The sequence below is a fragment of the Vipera berus genome, assembly GCF_964194415.1.
Source record: "Vipera berus genome assembly, chromosome: 1".
In the NCBI taxonomy this organism is placed as follows: domain Eukaryota; kingdom Metazoa; phylum Chordata; class Lepidosauria; order Squamata; family Viperidae; genus Vipera; species Vipera berus.
Genome location: NC_138202.1, coordinates 195442740 through 195464962, shown reverse-complemented (window position 1 = coordinate 195464962; position 22223 = coordinate 195442740). Strand labels below are relative to the sequence as shown.

The window sequence follows — 22223 nt, the reverse complement described above, 5'->3', positions numbered from 1 at the left end:
GCTAGCCTTATTTTATCAACATACAAATTTCAGTTTAGAGTCTACCTCACCCAAGTTATGATTAACTGTCCCATCAAGGCACCCCAAAGAGCTTTCATTCCACTTGATAAGAATTTTTAACTAAGCTCTGAAGCCAGAGCTAATAGCTCCCTCTTTTCTATGTTCCATTTTCTTGGATCATGGTTATTTTAGATTGTGTTAGCTACTTTGGAAGCTTTTTAGAGGGAGTAAAAATGCATGATCATGTTTACTTCAGCACATATTTTCTTTGCAATCTTTGTCAAAGGAATTTTTTTATCTGGTAAATTGTCCTCAACAATGTATTCCTGCAGAGTAGACTCTGTATTATACTGCTGAATCCTTGAGTTAATAATCTGTAGCTATGTAGTCTAATGATTATGTAGAGGTCAGTTAAAGAGAATGTTAAGTAGGCTTCAGTATTTGGAGTAAGAATGATTTGGGGGTTGTGGACTAGATATAGTTACCAATGTATAATGTTTTTTATGTGCAAAATTATCCTTGAAAGAGAACATGTGCATTTTTACAGAACTGATATGGTCTTGTGAGTACTCATTACAGCTAAATCATTATGTGAAAATGTTAGACTAAAACTCAATAATATGTAAATTTGAAGGTTCATTGGTCTTCAGAACTACAAAACATTCTGCAATTAATTAGCTAAATCCAAGGAGACACACACAGAGAGAAAGTGTAGCTTTTAAAGGACAATATGCTTGGAAACAGGATGATTTGGGCTGCAAACATCCAGGTGACCACTAGGTGACAGCGAATAAAATACCATCTAGTGATCATTGACACTTTCTAGCTTATTTTAAGAGCATCCAAACAATCTGTAATCCTTGCTCTGACACCAGTAAGAGAAAACATTTAAACCTTAAGAAAAACTAAAACTGAAGAGGCCAGTTATTTCTTCCAATTAGTTCAATTTCTTTACACATATAATGAAATCCCTTACTTCCTCCATATTTAAAGAGTAAGTTACCAAATATCAATTGGACTTATACCTCAAAGAAACTCAGAAAAATCAGAACAGCCTCTATATCCTGCACCAATGAAAGGTAGAAAATAAACTGAAAGCCAAAAGCTTTTTCCACTTCTTTGCACAGTACTTTTAACAATCCTAGTCAACTTGGTTCTTTGATGAAATTACCCAGATTTTACCAAAACTGTCAAATTCTCTCTCTTTACTTCGTATATAAATTCTACATCCCAGAGAACATGAAGAATATCATCTGATTAATCAAATCCAACCAGACACGAACGAGCTTGCAAATGAGAAATGAAAACAAGAATAAAAGGTCTGAAATGGAAAAAAAAGAAGCCGGTAGAACAAGGCAAGGGACGTGCCACCGACCCCTCTTAAAAGTAAAAAAAAAAACACTGCTGGTCTCGGCAGTCGAGAAACCCAAAGGGGAGCAAGTACCCCTATTGATCTTTTCAGATTTCGACGCCATACGCAACGAGCCAGATTCTTGGGACAGAATTTTCCACGTCCAATTCAGTCTCCTTTCGTGCTCTGGGAGTGGCGGAGGAAAAAACATTAAACCGCCCAAACAGGATTGTTGGGGCGTGCGGGCGAGCGCCTCTGCGCGAAGGCAGGAAAACCCCAAATCCTGGCAACCCTAACCACGATCCACTTGAATGTGACCTCCTTTGAAAAGCACAGCCGCCTTTTCTCCCCCCCCCCCACATCCAACACGCCCGGCCACTCAATCGCTCCTTTCTCCCAAGGCCAAGCAAACTCGCACGCACGCATGCACACAACCGAAACCGGAGAGACGTTCGCTGTTACCTTGGCAGACAACGGCCGGGTCCCTGTGACCTGAGCTGGTACTCTTGCTGTCGTCCTTGGTAAAGCCGCCACCATCGCTCTTAGGAGACGACGGCCTTGCCAGCAGAGCCAGGATGGGCCGGGTTTTCCCCCATTACACGTTGTTTCGGCAGCTCTCGCCCCTCGCTCCTCCCACCGTCCGAAGTGGCTCCCCCCGAGGTACAAGCGCGCGGTTTTTTTCCTCTGGCTAGAAGCTGCGCCCCAGGCAAAGCCAGCAGCACTCGCGGGCGAGAAAGCAGCGTTTCGGTTGCGGGAAGCGAGGAAAAGAAGAAACGTCAGGACCGCTTCCGTCTCCTTTTTTTTTTCTTTCCTATCCCCTCCTCCTCCTCCACGCTTCCGTGAGTCAGCCGCTGCGGTCACTTCGCTCGTTCTCACAGCTCAGCGCATCTCCTCCTGGTTTCTTTTTCCTCGAGTAGCGGACGAGGCCAGCTGAACCAGACCCTCCGGCTCCTCCGCAAGCCGTCCGCCTCCGAGGGGCCGGGCCACGTGTTTCCAGGCAGCCGGAGGAGGTGGGGACCCCCCAACCCTTAACGTCGCATACGGCCCAGCGGGAAAGGGCCGGAGACACTTGTTGCTCGCCGTCCTTTGGGACCGCACGCTCGCCGGAGCCTTCCACTCGAGTTTCGCCCTCCGCAGCTCCCGTTGGATCAGGCCGGAGGAGCACAAAATCAGTCCCCGTCGCTCAGCTTCGGCTACCAAAAAAAACGACCGCCGGAGACAGGCGCCAAGCCACACCTCCTGGGCGGCCTCCCGACGGCTAAAAAAAAAAAAGGCCTCGGTGCGGTAGGAGACCGAGGGGGGAAGAAAAGGGGTGAGCGGGACAGGGCTGTAAGTTCCGCCCGTTCGTCGCCGCTGGAAGGCTCGGTTCGTGGAGGAGAAAGGCTTGCTTTTTCTGACGCGACGCGAAGCGCTTGCTTCCCCGGGGTAGTAAAACTTCGCAGCGCCTTTCGGTGTGCTTGCGCATCCTCATCAGGTGCCGGGGGAGGGCAGGGGAGGAGTTGGAGTAATTGGAGCCGCTTGAGTCTGAATGTTTAACTACAGTCCCTACACACGAAATCGCCCGGCGATTGTCATTAGCTACAGAAATCCCGTGGTGGAGCTGGCAGATAACATTGAGCGTCTCCGCTTCTTCTTTTTTCCTCCCCTTCAGTGCCATGACAGCGAATTAATACCTCGATTTCTTTTCCCACCTACATCCGTTGTAATTACACACACAAGCAATTAGTGCGTCAAAACAGCATCTCCTCCTGGGCTTTTGCTGGAGTAGCTTCTCATTAGAATTCAGCATCTGCTGACATTCGTTTCTCCTTCCACCAAGTCCGAGCTCCAGAAGGCATCCGCTAAGTAACCTTGCAGCGACCAAATCAGGCAAGTTTCTAGATGGTAGATTGCACTCAGCTTGGCTCTTCGAATTAATCCACTTGTACACTTACCCTGAACTACAAACTAGCCAGTTACATGTTTTCCCCGGTGAGGCCGGTCTATCAGGGCAACCTGGTCTACCCCAAATACAAGATGGAGCATACTGCTTCTGCTTTCGCCTTTCAGCCCCAATCTAGGAGCCTTCACAGGCAGTCGCTTCTGCAACAGACTATTTGTGTGTTAAATTTTAGATTTACTGACAAAGAATTAAAGAGAGACTAGTATAAGGTCCAGAAATGTGACTGGCAGCACATTTTGGAAGTTTCTTCATTATATATAATGGGGAAAATAGCAGTAATCCTCTGGCAGGGCAAATTAGATACCTCTTGCGCACATGTGTTTGCGGATGTGGGGGTTGACAGAGAAAGAAAGTGAAAATATGAAATGAGAGCTTATTACCAAGTCTAAGGTTGAGATGACAGATCAATTATTTCTAGTGGTTGCAATTTTCTTTTTTAAAGGATTTATACATACGGTAGTATATTTCTCAACTTTGAAATAAAAGAACATTTTAAAGGGCCACAAAAAGACATTGCTGCACTACAGAAAGTGATATAATTAATATAATGAATCTCATTCAATATATAATCTCATTCATTTATAGTCACAGCCTGCTCATTCAGTAGCACTATATTTAAAAATACCACTTTCAGGTGATTATAAGAATGTGGTTGTGTATCTTTAGGCAAGTACTGGAGTTCAGTTGGGCCTATTGATTACATACCTGTCTCCCAGCTGTGTGTCATCGGTCCTGCCCAAGTTTCTCGACGTCTCGTTCGGGTTGGCGATTGAGTTCCCCAGGCTTATAGTTCTGGGGAAATTTCAATCTGCCTTTCGTGGGTGAGGCGTCTGAGTTGGCCCGGGAGTTCATGGCTTCCATGATGGCCATGAACCTGACTCAAATAATTCAGGACCCGACCCATAATGGAGGGCACACACTCGACCTGGTTTTTATCTCTGGGCAGTGAATTAATGATCTGGGTAGGGGGGATTTAATCATCCAACCCCTGTCATGGTCTGATCATTTTCTTCTCCGGCTAGACTTTCAGTACGCCACCCCCTGCCGCTGGGAGGCGGAACCGACCAGGTGGTTCTGCCCCAGGCGCCTGATGGACCCTGAAAGGTTCCAGACAGAGCTTGGGACATTTCCTGCTTCCCTTGCCCACAACTCTGCCGAGGCCCTAGTAGAAGTCTGGGAGAGGGCGGCTGCTGGGGCCTTGGATCGAGTTTTGCCTTTGCGGCCTCTGACCCGGCGCAGACCCTGGGTGGCCCCCTGGTTTACTGAGGAGCTCCGGGAGATGAAGTGCCAGAAAAGACACCTAGAGAGCTGTTGGAGGTCCAGCGGATCCAAATCTGATCGAACACAGCTAAGAACTTATCTTAAGTCTTACCTGGTGGTGACGGAAGCAGCAAAGCATGTCTACTTTTCCGCTCTCATTGCATCCGCAGATAACTGCCCAGCCGCCCTGTTTAGAGTGACCCGCTCCCTGCTTAATCAGGGACTGAGGGATGACCCCTTGCAGGGTAGGGCTAAGGAATTTGTACAGTATCTGCAGGACAAAATCACTCAGATCCGGACTGACTTGGACTCCGACTGGGTGGAATCCGGCGGAGTGGAGAGGGCAGGTCTTGATCACACCATTTGGGGTGAGTTTGACCCTGTGACTCTGGATGATGTGGACAGGACAAGTTGCATGCATGATGTGGACAGATTGAGCACTACAACTTGTTTACTGGACCCATGTCCCTCCTGGCTGGTTTCGGCTGCCTGGGAGGTGACGGGGCTGGCTCCAGGCAGTTGTCAATGCTTCTTTGATGGAGGGTGTCTTCCCCCCTGCCTTAAAAGAGGTGGTGGTGAGGCCTCTCCTCAAGAAGCCTGCTCTGGACCCAGCCTCGTTGAATAACTACCGTCCTGTCTCCAACCTTCGCTTTGTAGCAAAGGTTGTTGAGAGTGTTGTGGTGTGTCAGCTCCCGCAATTCCTGGATGAAGCGGACTATCCGGACCCGTACCAGTCCGGTTTCAGACCCGGCTACAGCACGGAAACTGCATTGGTCGCACTGGTTGATGATCTCTGGTGGGCCCAGGACAGGGGCTGTTCCTCTGTCCTGGTCCTACTTGACCTCTCAGCGGCTTTTGATACCATCGACCATGGTATCCTGCTGCGATGGCTCGAGGGGTTGGGAGTGGGAGGCACTGTTTTACGGTGGTTCTCCTACCTCTTGGGCCGCTCGCAGTTTGTATTGGCAGGGGGACAGAGATCTACCCCGAGGCCCCTCACTTGTGGGGTGCCTCAGGGGTTGGTTCTCTCCCCCCTCCTGTTTAACATCTATATGAAGCTGCTGGGTGAGATCATCCATGGCTTTGGGGTGAGGTATCACCAATATGCGGATGATACCCAGTTGTTCATCTCCACCCCGAGCCAACCCAGTGATGCCCTTGACGTGATGTCCCAGTGCCTAGAGGCGGTGCGGGTCTGGATGGGAAGGAACAGGCTCAGGCTTAACCCCTCCAAGACTGAGTGGCTGTGGATACCGGCATCTCGTATTGTCCAACAAGTTCCATCTCTTTTGTTGGGGGGAGGTATTGCCCCCGTCAGGAAGGGCTCACAACTTAGGTGTCCTCCTGGATTCATGGCTTAATTTGGAAGATCATCTAATGGCCGTGACCAGGGGGGCCTTCGCACAGGTTCGCCTAGTGCGCCAGTTGCTCCCCTTTTTTGACCAAGATGCCCTATGCACGGTTACCCACACCCTCATCACTTCTCGCCTGGATTACTGCAATGCTGTTTACATGGGGCTGCCCTTGAAGAGCACCCAGAGGCTTCAACTGGTGCAAAATGCGGCCACGCAGGTGCTTATGGGAGTATCTCGGTACTCCCATGTTACACCACTCCTGCGCGAGCTGCATTGGTTTCCGGTTACCCTCCGAGTGCAATTCAAGGTGCTGGTAATAACCTTTAAAGCCCTACATGGCTTAGGCCCGGGGTACTTGCGAGACCACCTGCTGCCATTGTCAACCTCCCATCGCCCGGTTCACTCCCACAGAGTCGGCCTCCTCAGGGTGCCGTCGGCCAGGCAATGCCTGCTGGCAACCCCCAGGGGGGAGAGCCTTCTCTGTGGGTGCGCCGACCCTCTGGAATGAACTGCCCCCGGAGCTGCGGATGGCCCCTGACCTTCGGTCCTTCCGTCGTGACCTGAAGACCTGGTTGTTCCAACAAGCGGGCCTGGACTGACTACGGTTTTTAATTAGGCTTTTTACTGGGTTAAACTGTCTCGTATTTTGCATTTATTGTTTAATTCTCTTTTAAATTTTTTACTCTGTGTTTTTTAATTTTTATTGTTGTGAGCCGCTCTGAGTCCTCAGGGAGAAGGACGGCATATAAATTTAATCAAATCAAATCAAAATCAAATCAAATCAAGTACAATCCAATTTTAATTTTTCTGTCTTTCTGGAATGAAAGTTGTTCCTGTTATAATGTGGAAATGCAAGTACAATCCAAGTTTAATTTTTCTGTCTTTTTGCAATGAAAGCTGTTCCTATTATAATGTGGAAATGCACATGAGTCACCATTTTTTTTAATGGGCATCTATGTTTGTCATGAGGATCAACCATTTACAACAGTTGATGGATGCGGTGGCTCAGTGGGTTAGGACGCTGAGCTTGTTGATCGGAAGGTGGGCAGTTTGGCGGGTTGAATCCCGAGTGCCGCATAACCGGGTGAGCGCCTGTTACTCGTCCCAGCTTCTGCCAACCTAGCAGTTCGAAAACACGTAAAAATGCAAGTAGAAAAATAGGGACCACTACGGTGGGAAGGTAACAGCTTTCCGTGCACCTTTGGCGTCTACTCATGCCGGCTACATGACCACGGAGATGTCCTCGGACAAGCGCTGGCTCTTCAGCTATGAAACGGAGATGAGCACCGGCCCTAGAGTTGGAAACGACTAGCACGCATGTGCGGGGGAACCTTTACCTTTACCTTTATGTTTGTCATGAGGATCAACCATTTACAACAGTTGATACAAAGAAACTGAGAAAGAGCAATGTTGCATCAGATGTGTTGTCATTTCCCAGAAGTAAGTTGCTTAGAACTTGAAGGCTGTTTTACACATCATACATAGAATACATGCAGCAATTTAAAGTGCTTGTCTTGAGTTCAGAATTATTACTTTAGCTTCATTCTTTGCATTGCAAAGTTCTTATATGTATCAAACCTAGGCTGAGTCTGAAATGCCATGAAAAGCTTGAACCAGTGTCTCAAGGCTAACAGGCAATAGTGTGACAAAATAAATTCAGATTAAATTTCTTCAGAACTGACATTCTGACCAGTATGTGTCAATAAATGTATGTGTTAGTTCCATTGTTATTATGGGTAGTACTTTTCTCCCCTTACAAGAGGTTGTGTCACAGGACAGTCCTCCTGAACTCATGGCTACTGCTTCAACAACAGGTGGAAGTTGTGACCAGGGAAACTTCTGCCTGGTTTCTGTCATATGTCAGTTAACAATCTTGCCTGGATCAGATCAGCATGTCTTGATCACTACCCAGCTGAATTACTGCAAATCTATGTGAGGCAGCCTTTGGAAAAATTCCAGAGATTGCAGTTGGTCCAGAGAGTAATGACAAGAATACAGGCAGATCAGTTCCACAACTGTAGGAAAATATCTCTTTGAAGGTTTCAGAGTCCCATTGCAAGAGTTGATTACGACTACAAAGTTTTATATGATCACCTTAGACATCACCTTGCCAAAATTGGCCATCTAATGAGAACTTGGACAGTTCTGTTAAGAGTTCCCCTTTTAAGTTAGGGGGGGCACGAACAAAACAGCTTACCTTTGTACAGCATCATCTGTTGTGCCAGTTATGCTCTTTCCTGGTTTGGAAGGCCCTTCAGTTACTCATACCCTAGTCACTGCTTGACTATTGCAATATGCTCAATATGGGATTACCTTGAAGACATGGAAACTTCAACTGGTCAATGCAAAGGAGCAGGCAATGGTGGTCTACATAGGTAATCAGTCTGTTTCCAAAAGCCATTCAAGTTGCTGATCATGGTATAGATCCTAATAATGTTTGTATAATATAGTGTCTACTTGGCCAATATGAACCAACAGGGTTGATGTACTTAGTCCCCTCAATTAAAAAGTTTCATCTTTGGGGACCCAGGAGGCATGCCTTCTCTCTCTCCTGGCACCTGTCCTTTGGAATGAAGTTCCTCTTGCAATGTGAGGAATCTTAAAGACTTCCCAGGCCTTGGACCAGGTGATTAAAACCCTTTGCTAGCCTTTTTTGTTGTTGACCAGATTCACCACCTTAATATCTAAGGGGTCGCCACAAAGAAGTGCAGGGTGTAAACCTATTCTCTAAAGCACCTGAAGGCAGGACAGGAAGCAATGGATGGAAACTAATCATGAGGAGAACCAACGTAGAGCTAAGGAGGAATGTCCTGACAGTTAGAACAATTAATCAGTGGAACAACTTGTCTCCAGAAGTTGTGGGTGCTCCAACACTGGAGGCTTTCAAGAAGAGATTGTTTATCTGAAATGGTATAGGTTTCCTGCTTGAGCAGGGGGTTGGACTAGAAGACCTCCAAGGTCTCTCCCAACTGTTATTCTGTCTTTATCTGCTTTTAATTTGTTTTATTGAGAATTGTTATTGCATTTTATCTTTTTTATTACATTGTGAGCTACTCAGTCATTTGGAGTTGGGCAGAATCGATAAATTAGTTTCTGTGGCAACCCACACTCTTCACTGTCAGAAGTTTGTAATGGTCCCTCCATCATGTCCTTTAGCAGATCATTGAAGATAGTTTTATTTCACCAAGAGCTCAACCTTTAATTGTTATAGGTGTCCATAAAGCTAATTTGCAGATGGGAGACCTATGTGCACTTGATATAACTTCCAAAATATATAAATTTGCAATTCAGGGAACTTCAGATGAGCTTTTGGAGGAAGTGGATTATTTTCAGAAAGGTATGACATGAAAGTTGCCTTGGGTCAACCTGATGCATGAGTTAAAGTGGGGGAGAGACAAAGGTGCTGCAGTGTTGATGTTGCTGGGTCTCTCAACTCCTTTGTATAACAAAGTATAATGACAGTATCTATAATGACAGTGCATGAGGAAGGTAGAAATGACAGGCTGTTGGGGGAAATTTGGTTTTGCTCCTACTGGGCATTATCAAAAATTGATACTGTGAACCTGAACCCTGAGAATTATCATGGCAAGCTCAAGGTATGATATATTTCCATTCTTCTCCTGTGAGGATTTAATTTAACTACAAGGCCATCTGACTTCTCAACAACTCTGGCAGAGCAACTCCATGTAATCCACCTTCATCCCCAAACCAAATCGTAAATGATGGTATGTGGAAGAATAAGCTGAAACTAAATAGAGACCAGGTGGAGTTTTTAATGGAGTTGTGACTGATCTGGGAACTAGATTTGGGGAAAATACCCTAGTTCCAAATGGGATTGCACTCCCTCTTAGGAATCAGGTTTGCAGCTTGGGGAATATCTAATATTGGCCTTGAACAGCCACATTGATGATAAACCAGATGTATCCTTGGAAGAGAGAGGTGGGGGGGGGAAGAGAAAGAGAACAAGTTGCAGTCTCTCATATGTAGTGACTTTATAACTAGTTGGCTTACTGTAATCCAGCTATATGTGCTTTTCATGGGGCAGCTCTTAAAATGGTCCACAATTGGCTGCTGGGCCAGAATGGTGTATCTGAAAGGATCCACATAAATTGTATTTGAGACAATAACACTGCTTGTCATTTGTCTTCCTAGCCCTGTTGAAGGTGCTCATGCCAGTGCAAAAACTAGGGCTGACAGTTCTGGGCTGCCAAATGCAGTTGACTACAGATAACCCAGGAATTCTCTGTATCTCTTTGCTGCCATCTAAGGATAATCCCAATTTCTGTAGCCCAGATCTAATGGCTCTGTAAATTTTAGGCATACACTGCTTTCAGGATTGCCTACTGTACTTCTTTATAGTTCATCTCACAGTCTTGAGTCATAATGGTGCAAGTCGCAGGGTAGATGCAATTGATATTAAGTTCTGTTTTTCTTCCTCCTGTGGCAGTGCCCATGTTATGGATCAATTGACTTTGGAACTGAAATAAGCCCCTTTCTTAATATAGCTTAAGAAAGGATGAAAATAGAGTTCATCACTTGGGTCTTTTCACATTTTAGAATGCTAATGTTAAGGGCTTCCTATTTCCATTTTTATTATTTAATATTTCTTACTTTCAACTCCAATTGTTTTTATTTTTGTTCTAATTTTGTAAACTGTCCAGAGTTATTAAGGAATGGGCAGCATGCACCTATTTAAAATAAATAATATAAATATAAATTTGGTGACAAAAGCAGAGCAAAAACCTGGGGTAGATAATAAAATCCAACCCAAACTGCATACTTCTCTGCTGGCTTCTGACATGTCACTGCGAATATGCTTTCCAACAAATAAATCTTCATTAACCATACAGGAAGAAAGATTTTCCAGGAAGATCTTGCTGCTGAAAAGGTCTTGAAGGTCTCTGAACATTAACTTTGTTTGTGGGAGTCTGCTTAAATGATAAAAGCAACCCTTTTCCAAAAAAAAACAACCACCCTTCTAAATTACTCTGCTCCTCAGTAATTTTGCTCTTTTCTTCCCTGTCCAATCACCTCTCCCCATCCCTTTTGCCTCATGTTTACCTGATATTGTTTTCATTTCTCTTTCCTTCCCAATAAATCTGTCTTTAACCCTCACCTCATTTCCCTCCTCAACCCCGCCCCCCCCATATTCTTTTCTGCCATTCCAAAGAAATAAGGAAGAGAATGTGGTGTGTATGCAAGTATGTGAGAATGGTTAATATAACTCTATCAATATTTTAATTAGTATATCAAATAATGCATGCTGGGGAGTCCTCGGTCTGTCCTTTATTGCAGAGCGGCTTCTGCCGATGCACGCTTGCATGTATATATGCCCATATGCCAAATGTGCCACATGAAAACTATCACCAGATGGAAGGGGGAATCCCCAGGTGTGGATTCAGCTAGAATTGGCAAGCCTAGCTGATAAGAAGGAAGAAAAACTGGGTGTGGTACAGGATTTTAGTCTTGTATTTTTTTTTAATTTGTGTATTTTTCTTTTGTTTGGGAATGATCATAAATCCAGCCTTGTCTTTTTTCCTCCATAAATAGTGGATGTTTGCTTTTCTTAAGGTTAGAGTTTTAATGACAAAACATGACTGACTCCATAAAAAAGGTCAAAGCAAGAATTAGCAGCTGAAAAAACAGACTAAGAAAGACTGTAAGTCCTTTTTATTTTAGCTCTTGTAACTTAAAAAATGGCTACTTATGTTAAAGTTTTAGTCCATTTAATAAAGAACAGACACTTGCTGGGAAATCTTAATAGTCATAACAACAGCAATAGCACTTAAACCTATATACTGCTTCATAGTGCTTTACAGCAGGGCTCCCCAACCCCCAGGCTATGGCCCACTACCGAGCTGTGGCCTATTTGCAACTGGGCTGAGCGAGTGGCTGGCAGGCACGCATGTGCAAGCACATAGCTCAACTTGCGTGAGTGGCAGGGCAGTGCGTGTGAACATGCGCACGTAGCTCAACTTGCACAAGTTGAGCTGCATGTCATACACTGGCCCATTGCTTGTGCAAGCTGAGCTGCATATGTGCACCAGGCTCCTGCTTGCGTGGCCCAGTTCCCCTCTTCCCCACCCTCCCACTGGGCTGCCAAGCCGCAAGGTTGGGGAACTGCTGCTTTACAGCACTCGCTGGGCAGTTTATAATGTCAGCATACTGCCCTCAACAATCTGGGTCCTCATTTTACCAACCTTGGAAGAATGGGAGGCTGAGTTAATCTTGAGCCCCAGCCAGATTGAATTACTGGCAGTGAGTTGCTTGAATGTTTTTGCTTTGGAAACTTACTATTTTCAGTGGATAGACGCTACATTGGGTATTAAATTAAAACACAAACTAATCACAAATTGCATGCATGCAAGTTCTAAGTTAAGTTAAAGGGGAAGAAGAAAGTCAACATGCTTCTTCATTATAATCTTGAGCACTTGTCTGAGGAATGGTCTAAAGTCCTGAATCTTGTTTGGGAAGAATAAATATGAAAAGAGACTGTTTAAGATCAAGAAACAGAAGAAATCAAGCTTGATGTTAGAATCAACAGTGGAAACTCCCAAGAACAGAAGAGCAGCCAAACCTAAGAAAAACAAAAATGTGAGGAAGATACTTAACAATGAATTTGTTAAGAGCTCTTAGAAAAAAAACAAGAAGCAATATTACAACAACATCTGTAAAGGCACTGAAGACAGAAACAGATAAAGAAAAACAAGAGAAAAGTCCTTTGAACTCAGAAGGAGGTTACAACCTCAGACTGATATGCAAAAGGACACCAGTGGAAGATACTGACTGATAGTAAAAGAACATCAATCAAAAGTGGCAGAAGTATACTGAAAATACGTACAGTACAGTGACAGATTTTATTTTCCTGGGCTCCAAGATCACTGCAGATGGGGACTGTAGCCAAGAAATTAAAAGACGCTCCTGGGGAGGAAAGCCATGGCAAATCTAGACAGCACACTAAAAAGCAGAGACATCACCCTGTCAACAAAAGTGCGTATAGTCAAGGCTATGGTCTTCCCAGTTGCAATGTATGGCAGTGAAAGTTGGACCATAAGAAAGGCTGAGCGCCAAAGAATTGAGGCCTTTGAACTATGGTACTGGAGAAGACTCCTGCGAGTCCCTTGGACTGCAAGGCGATCAAACCGGTCAGTCCTAGAGGAGATCAATCCTGACTGCTCTTTAGAAGGCCAGATCCTGAAGCTAAAACTCAAATACTTTGGCCACCTAATGAGAAGGAAGGACTCACTGGAGAAGAGCCTAATGCTGGGAAAGATTGAGGGCAATAGAAGAAGGGGACGACAGAGAAGGCGGTGGCTGGATGGAGTCACTGAAGCAGTAGGCGTGAGCTTAAATGGACTCCAGAAGATGGTAGAGGACAGGAAGGCCTGGAGGAATGTTGTCCATAGGGTCGCGATGGGTCGGACACGACTTTGCAGCTAACAACAACAACAACAACAGTTAATATTCAAGATATTTTAGAAGATATTCCCTATTTGCAACAAGGTCTGCAGGAATTCTGCAAGAATTGATGGAACATCTATAGAAATACTGGTAAGAAATAGAAGAAAACAAAATCAATAAAAGAACTAATCAAGCTATGCTAGCAAATCTGGAAAAAAAGATGATAGTGGTCAAAGATCAAAAGAGGTCAATCTATATATTGATACCAAAGAAATAATTAACAATGTGTGAACTGTTATACAATATCCTTAATGTCACCTGCTAGCAAATTAATATTTAGGATTATCCAGCACAGATTGGATGCCTTCATGGAGACAGAAGTACCAGATGTTGAAACTGTCATTAGAAAAGGCTGAAGAAAATGAGACATTATTGTTCATGCAAGCTAGGTCACTGAAAAACTCAAATAATACCATAAAGAAGTCAATATGTGCTTCTTTCATTATAGAAGAGATTCAGTAGTGTCTTTCACCTCAAGCTGTGGAATGTGACTAGAAGAATGGAAATCTTTGTCCTTACGTGAAATGTATAGAGTCAGTCCTTGACTTAGGACCATAATTGAGTCCAACATTTCTGTTGTTAAGTGAAACATTTGTTAAATGAGTTTGCTCCATTTTGCAACCTTTCTTGCCACAGTTGTTAAGTGAATCACTTCAGTTGATAAGTTAGTAACTTGGTTAAGTGAATCTGGCTTTCCCATTGACTTTGCTTATCAGAAGATTGCAAAAAGGGATCACATGACCTTGGGATACTGCAAATGTCATAAATATGAACCAGATGCAGAAGCCTTTATGTAATTGGATACTTGCTTTCCTTATTGATAGGCCCCAGGTTGTGTTTCCAACTCCATCTCCTTGAGTGACAGGTTCCACACAGGGCTGTGTCCTGAGTCCACTACTGTTCACCTTGATGACCCACTACTGCTGTGCCAAATCTGCAACGAATCATATTGTGAAGTATGCAGATGACACGGCAGTGGTGGGTCTTATCTGGGATGACAGTGAAGATGCTTATATGGAAGAGGTGAAAGCTTTGGTGGACAGGTGCAATAAAAGTAAGCTGGTTCTAAATGTTGATAAAACAGGAGATTTCAGAAAGAGCCGGCATAGTCATACCCCACTTAGTATCAAGGCTGCAGCTGTAGAGGTGGTCAATAGTATTAAGTATCTGGGGTGCAAATAACTAACAATCAGAATTGGTCTCTCCACACCTTATCCTTAGTGAAGCATGCAAACCAGCATCTGCATTTCAGGCTTCAGATGAGGGGAGCACATCTTTCTCCTCCTGTCCTGACCACTTTTTACTGAGGCACAATTGAGAACGTTTTAAACTGCATCACTGTCTGGTTTGATGGCAGCAGAGCCTCAGATAGAAAGACCATACAGAGAATGGTAAGGACAGCCGAGAAGATCATAGGAAGCTCACTCCCTGATATTCAGGATGCTGCTTATAAGCGCTATGTGCTTAGAACTCAAAGCATTGTTAGAGACCCCACACACCCACTCTATGATCTGTTTCTGTTGCTCCCCTCTGGGAGGAGGTTTCGAAGTATTTCTAGCGGGACTACCCGATTGTGTAATAGCTTTGTTCCCTATGCCATCCATCTGGTAAACTCGCAAAATTAGTTTTTTCTCACTATGCACATGTATACATAACCCGAATTAGACTGTTGTTTCTCTGTGTCATATAATGTATGTGGGTATATGCATAATTCTGTATTTATTTATTTTTGTCATATTTATATAGAATGAATTGGAGGTGGTGACCCTTTGAGAGCTGAATGCAACAAAATTTCATTTTAATGTTTGCCGATTAGTGTACATTCACAGTGACAATAAAGTTATTATTCTATCTGAATTTTTATCACGTGATCATGTGTGGTTGTTAACAAGTTGATTGCACATAGTCAGTCAATCAACTTGGTTTGAAATCTGCCTTCCCTTCACATATTGTAACATATTCTTGCTCACTGTTTTAGTCATTGTGCTTTATTCTTTATTGAATTCCGTGTTAGCTGCTTGAAATATCATTTATTTAGTTAACTGTAACAGCAGTTTTAATCATAGTATATTAAATTAACCATAACTGAACCTTTGATCATAGCTTAGAGACACAATAATTGGGGTTAACATGGCATGGTAAGAAAACAAAAATCCATATTTTGATTTATTATAATATGTGAACTATTCCACTGACTTTTAAAATTCAAAATAGGAAAATTATTCAGGTCACTTGGATATCTCTTTGAATTAATTCAAGTTGCCTCAAATCACGAGATGGGCAATATATAAATCTAATAAATGAATATTAAAACAGCAGCCAGTTTCACCTATATGTCCAGTGTAGCATGTTTTTCCATATCATTATTATTTTTAAATTCACTTTCAAATCAATCTCAGTCTTGTCCATTAAAACGTGTTCCTGTTCCATAACTTCTTTTAAACACAGTTTATCTATAGAGGTACTGTATACACCCTTAACATTAACTTCTCAGTCCATTTTTTGAAAATATCTTTTAATATGCTCAATGTAAATGTTAAATGTTAAAACATTTTGCTGCATTCTGCATCAGGGGTGTCAAACTGCCAGCCCACAGGCCGGATGCGTCACCCAGAAGCCATGCCCACCCCATTGCCAGCAATGGCAAAACAGTCCCCATACGTGACCTCGTGAGTTTGACATGTCTGTTCTGCATTAATAAGTCAAATGTAAACGTTCTGCTTTAACTGCAATTTTTAGTCTTATCTACTCCCCAGCCTTAAAAGTCTCATCTTGTCATTTTTAAGGAGGATTGAAAACAAAAGCATTTTCCCATGGGAAGGATTCTTATAATTAATTCAGAAAATGTCTCTCTCTGTGTGTGTTTGTGTGTGTACTTCTGTTTGAGCAAAAAGATGGCTATTCCCTTCCAGAGCAATAAACCTCCCCAGAAACTGCTGTTTTGCATTCGCCTCATGCCATGTTTGGAGTGCTTGTCTGGAGAGGAATTATGAAGAGCCAGCCTATTTTCTGGGCTCTTCATTCCCTCACAGTTGTTGGCTTTGCTTTTAGCAGAGCTGTCTTCAGTTCTCTATTTTTCCCCCCAGAAATCCTTCTATTCTTTCTTTTGATATTGCATTCTGTCAGTTTTGTATGTACCAATGGATCAATCATTTGCTTATTTGTCTAGGGTTCAGATATTCCACTGAGTTCAGAAAAGATAATTTTATGTTTATTACGTAACTTGTTTGTTCTTCGTGTTTAATTCCCTATAGTTCCCTTTAATCATAAGGTACATTTAGAAAAGTGCAGTAGAAACTGAATTCAGTTCACATACAGGTTCAAAAAGTAGAAACTGAGGTATATTTTAAAAAATGAACCCTACAATTACCTTTTCATTTCTAATTCAGATAGCTGCATCTATTAGACTGTGGTCTTCAATTTGAAGGTTAATGAATTCTGAAGTTGTAAATGGTTAATCTGTTTTTCAAAAGACCTGGTCATACTTTTTAGGTCGATATCTCTGCCTGTGAAAATGAATTTTCCACTAAAGCTTAAGTAGATATAAAGCAAAGAAAATGTCAAGTTGTGTACATGAGTGTTTATTTTCCTTCATTCCTTCTCTGGGAAGTAAATATGGCTCATTATTTACAATATTGATATTTCTTCCCTTTACAGAATATTTATCTTTTCCCTCTTCCCTCAAAGCACATGATAATGTTACCATATTAGCCATGTATATATATATATATATACACACACAGGTTAGGACAGAATGCCAAGAACATCTTATTTTGAAATGTTCTTAAGTTTCATCAATAGAGAAAGGATGCTTGTCTCTGTGCTTTATCATGTGATTGAAAGGACACAAATTGTAGACAATTAGCTTGTACATTTTTATTCAAGAACTCCTGACTACAATAAAGTGTTTCAGATATGGACTAGCCTCAGCATTGTGGGATTCAAGCAAAAAACATTTTAAAGCAGAAACTTGTGGTTTCCTGAGACACTCCTTCCTGCTTTTTAACAAAGAATTCATTCACTGTATTTGAAGAAGCAATTGCTTTATATATGTCTCTGTCTTTCCTGGAACTGATCACCCTTTGCTATCTAAGGTTGCTAACCTTTGCTGAGGTCCTATATCCCCTCAGCGGAAGTCTGCTAAAGTTTTTCCACCTTGGAAAGAAAAATCTTCAGGTAGTCCTTGACTTATGAACACAATTGGGCCTGGAACTTCTGTTGCTAAATGAGGTGGCTGTCAAGTGATTCACATCCTACTTTGTGGTCTTTGTTGCCACAGTCATTAAGCAAATCACATGGGTCATTAAGTGAATCATGCTGCCATTAAGCAGTCTCAGCTTTCACCATTGACTCTTGGAAGACAAGCTGGAAAGGTCACAAATGGTGATCACATGACTATGGTGCAAGAGTTGTGAGGATAAGTATAAGGACCAGTCATAAGTGCAGGGACTGGACATTTTTCAGCTGTCATAACTTTGAATGGTCACTGAATAGTCATAACTCGAGGACTACCTCTGGTGTGAATGGGAAAAAGAATTTGCAGATTTCCTCTTCTTATCTTTATGTCCTTTAAATATCTGTCTCAAAAGACTGGAGTGCAGGGAGAGAATGTAATAGGTGAAAAGGGCTTTAGCCAATATGAAAACAAAAAAGCCTTCAGTGTTGCAAGGTTTTGCATTTTTCTTCATTTATTATTAATTTATTAAATTATGACATTCTGAGGTAGTTTACCAATACAGTTACTACTAGAATAATATGAGTAACAACAATATATTAAAGACCAATATTGGGAGTAGGGGATTACTGTCTATGGAAAGCCAACATGGTATGGACTGTTGTAATGCACTCTATGTCATGGTTCTGATAGACAGAGACAAATAAAGCAGAACTACGAGGCTTGCAAGTTCCTCAAAGAACATGTTTATTGATAAAAAATATTGGCACATCAAAAGTGAAACCAAATCTGAATAGACATGTAACAATCCCCAGTTCAGTTAAAAAAAAACCTACCTCTAAAACTATGTAAGCTACTATGTTCCCCAATACATCTTCTTGGTGGCCTTTTCATGAAATGCCCAGCCTGCAGTCCCGGGAACAGCCGATGACCTTGGTTCCCATGGGAGAAAATTGTTTAGTCTAGCGAAGCACCTGGTAAACCCCCCTCTTTCTGTGCTATTTGTCAACCGAAAATGAGTGGGGAAAATGGATGCAGCCACACTCATTTTCAAAGTTGACACTCTACTTGAGGCTGCCCTCAAAGCACAGCTGGAAGCTGCAATTGGTATGAATTGTAGCACAGGTAATTTTGGGTGCTCTCAGCCTGTGCGTGTTAACACACCTGCTTCATGAGCTGTATTGATTTAAGCAAAGGCCCTCCTGCCCCATGGATGCCACCTGTGCCATGAACATGAAATTGTGCACCAACTCTGCCTGGGAGTGTTAAGTAGAGTTAATAATGGAAGATCTCCAGATAGGGGAGCCCATAAAGTCTTTATCCTCTCTTTTTGTTAGAGCTGAGCCAAACTTGTTCTTCCCCATCCACATTTTCATAGTCTCCAAGCTCTGGGAAGAACCTTGGTGACATAACTTGGACAGTCTGGGCAGAGATGTACAGTATCATTGAGTATCATCAACTCACTGATGAACTGGTGGCAGGGCGGGGTGTCCCAGTGGTTTTAGAGCAAAGCAGCTCTCTCAACTGCAGGAAGTCTTGCAGATTCACTTCAATACCTGGTTTTGCATTTTCTGTTCCAGGCTCAGGCTTAGAAACTGAAAGCTACAACAGTCTGTTACTGTACACAGGTGCAGCAGCAGAAATTAAAGCTGAGACATAAATGATACATAGTGATATAAAACAAATAGTCACTCTGTTGGATGTAGAGGTTGCTTGTGTCATTTAGTTCTGTATTTATTCCAACTTCCGGAGGAGGAATTGTATGTCCTTCAGAGTTTGTTCTGACTGGAGTGACCTATGCAGTAAGTCCTGGAAATAAATAAATGTGTCTCAAAAAAGAAAAAAAAGAGAGAGAGAGAGCCTTGCTTGACCACAATGAATATACACCACTCTTCTCCCTCAAACTGAAACCACATAGCTACTTTGATTATATTATATTTAATATATTTAATTATATATAATATAATCAAAATAGCTATATATTAAACTAATTATATGTAGCATTAGTAACAACATACCATCCTAAAAGCATATTAAAGCCATTAACTCCTTATCTCGCCACAATCTACGGTGTTGTAATTTTCTCCCTAAATTAAATATAGAAAGAGAATAACTGTAATCCTTAAGGATGGGTGGATGAAGAAACCAAATGTGTGTATTTTTATATTTTTATCTTGGAATATTGTTGCTCCAGGCAATGCCCATCTCGCCCTGGGGAAAATTCTTAAGAGACAGAAGCCAGGTAAAAGTCACTGAATGACAAGGGTGAAATAGTCATTATTTTGGCAGCATTTTAAAATGTGAAAAATCGCTTTGGGACCAGAGAAGTTGAATGTGGAATTGAAGACACAATCCGTTCATTCAGGAAAGGGAGAACCAATGTCTGAACTGCTTTAGCCTTTGTAGATGCAAATCCAAATTTATGTATCCAGTAGATACATGAAAAGATGATAGTGGATAAAATGAGTCATTAACTTTTTTCGCTGTTTTTAATAAATATACAAGCAGATACAGGCTGCAGCCATGTTACCTTCCTGTCATCGCTACTGGCATTGCTATTTTTATAGTCTACTTCTTTCAGTCCCACAGAAAGCCATGTTTCTTTCCCCTCAAACTGAAAGCCTATAGCTACTTCGATTATATTATGCTTGATATATCTAATTATATTACATTTAATATAATACAGTCAAAGTAGCTATAGGCTTTCAGTTGGAAGGAGAGGAAAGATGCCTTCTGTGGGACTGAAAGAAGTAAACTAAAAATAACAGTGCCAACAGTGATGGCAGGAAGGTAACACTGCTGCTGTCTATTGTTTTATCAAGCATTCCAGATAGACATAAACGTTGCTACAGCAGGGGAACGTGATGAGCCTTTTAAAAACTATGTAAATTTCTAAAAACCGCAGGTTTGAATATGAACGTGTGTATATATGTAAACTTTAGATCCTAGCGAAGCTAGTTCCAAGTGTTCTGAGCCTGGCCATTGGTTTCATTGCAAAGTAGATTATTAGTCCTTGCTGTTTGTCTGCCTTGGAAAGGCCTGAGAGATTTTTCTAAAACTGACTTTAATCATGAGATTATGCAGTTATTAACACTAATATAATAGAAAGCTGCTTCCACTGGATGTCTGGCTGCATTCTTCAGACCCCAGCTTCTGCTCTGTGGTACGGTTTTTGCCTGTGGCGCTCACCGGTTATTATACCCACTCACTGAAAGATTCTGTTCTTCTCTGTGAGGAAAGTACTACTGGAAAACAGGATCAAGTGCTTCACAGCAATCACAAAAGCTATCTCTAACTTTATTCCCAAAGGAATCTGTTTACCAGAAGCCACTATTTTTGTCTCCACAATTAACAGCCAGTGTATATTGTGGATTTAGAGGCTTGTGTGTGGACTGTTTGGTAACTATATGTTTTTATGTAAAATGTGTAGAAGCCTATATTGCTCCAAGGCTAAGCTAACAGCAATATTCTTTGGGAAATTCCTCTTACCAAAAGGGCTCTAATTTTCCAAGATGGAGGCATTTTAAAATCACTGCTACTTGGGACGTTGTCCTCTCTTTTTTCTGATTTTCATGTCTGTTCTTCTTTTCTTTCAGTTAGTTTCAACATCATCATTTCAACATTGCTTTCATCATCATCATCATCACCATTCCTACAGTTTGGGTATTGTACCTGGAGACAGGTGAGGCCACTCCATTTCAGCAAGAGATATGGATACATTTTTTTAAAAACTAAAAATGTAGATTTGGCATTTAGGTGTTATAGAGTTGCTGTTGTTAGCTGACCAGTTTTACATTATGTAAGAGGGGCAACCATATAAATATTTAAAATAAGTGAGTAAATGAATAAATGCTATCATCTCAATAGATGGTTTTGAAGAAATAAAGAAAATTGTCCAATAGCTTTTTCTAATAAAACCCACTGTTGGTTTCTTCTCTTTATTCATTAAATTTTAGATGGCTGCAACATAAGCAATTGATTTAATTTTTGTTACTGGTTGACAAGATTTGTTATCAGAAGTCTAAAAATATATTTCTTTAGATCAGTGTTAAAGTTTAGGGAATTTTCCTGGTTGAAAAATTAATACAATAACAAACTTCGAAAAGAAAAGTCTCATGTTCTACATTTGTCCCTCCTGCTCAGAGAATGCAAATAAATTATCTTCCAGTCTTTTTTTGTTCAGTGGCAGGAACAAGAGGAGAGCAAGGGCATGCTAATGACCCAGATCTATTTTCTACCCAGTTTCAAATTTTCCATGGTCAAGCATGAAAAAGGCTGTCCTATTGGCTGAGGACAGGATGTTTTTCAGCAGCTGCTTATTTGTGAAGGAATTACAGCATTCAGGGTTCTAGATGACTGATACATCCCTTCTCCACAACCTTTGCAAACAAACATCTTCAATTCCACAGATTACTTAAAAATATGCACCTTGACGACCTGGGCTGAAAGAAATATGCCCTGAATATGATTAATGAATGACTAGGGCCAGATTTTGGGAGGCCTGACAAAGCACTTGTGCAAATTGTGCCTTGAGCCGTATAGAGTTTCTGTTCCAAGAATCAGTCTCCTTTCTCTGAAGGAGGAATATTAATTTTAGGATTACAACATGGGAAAACACATATGAAGAGAGGTATAGGGTGTCAAAAGTGGGCATATGAACAGAATTATTCTCATGCAGTC

General features: G+C 42.1%; 2 protein-coding genes and 1 long non-coding RNA gene across 3 annotated transcripts in view; 1 reads left to right on the top strand and 2 right to left on the bottom strand.

Moving 5' to 3' along the window:
- LOC308677659 (uncharacterized protein) overlaps positions 1 to 2810 on the bottom strand; it is a 68575-nt gene extending 65765 nt beyond the window's left edge. The window contains exon 1 of the mRNA XM_081344273.1: positions 1814 to 2810. The gene's annotated coding sequence lies outside the window, so the exon portion shown is untranslated. The remainder of the gene's footprint in view (positions 1 to 1813) is intronic.
- A 276-nt stretch (positions 2811 to 3086) lies between these two features.
- Positions 3087 to 21762, top strand: LOC308677725. The gene is made up of 3 exons (XR_014028555.1): positions 3087 to 3220; positions 21140 to 21225; positions 21727 to 21762. It is a non-coding gene; the product is annotated as an uncharacterized lncRNA (long non-coding RNA).
- The window catches only part of COMMD1 (copper metabolism domain containing 1), an 86340-nt gene continuing 82476 nt past the window's right edge, over positions 18360 to 22223 (bottom strand). Inside the window, exon 4 of the mRNA XM_081344327.1 lies at positions 18360 to 19352. Within this exon, the coding sequence (XP_081200453.1) occupies positions 19278 to 19352 (75 nt within the window). The 3' untranslated portion in view covers positions 18360 to 19277. The remainder of the gene's footprint in view (positions 19353 to 22223) is intronic.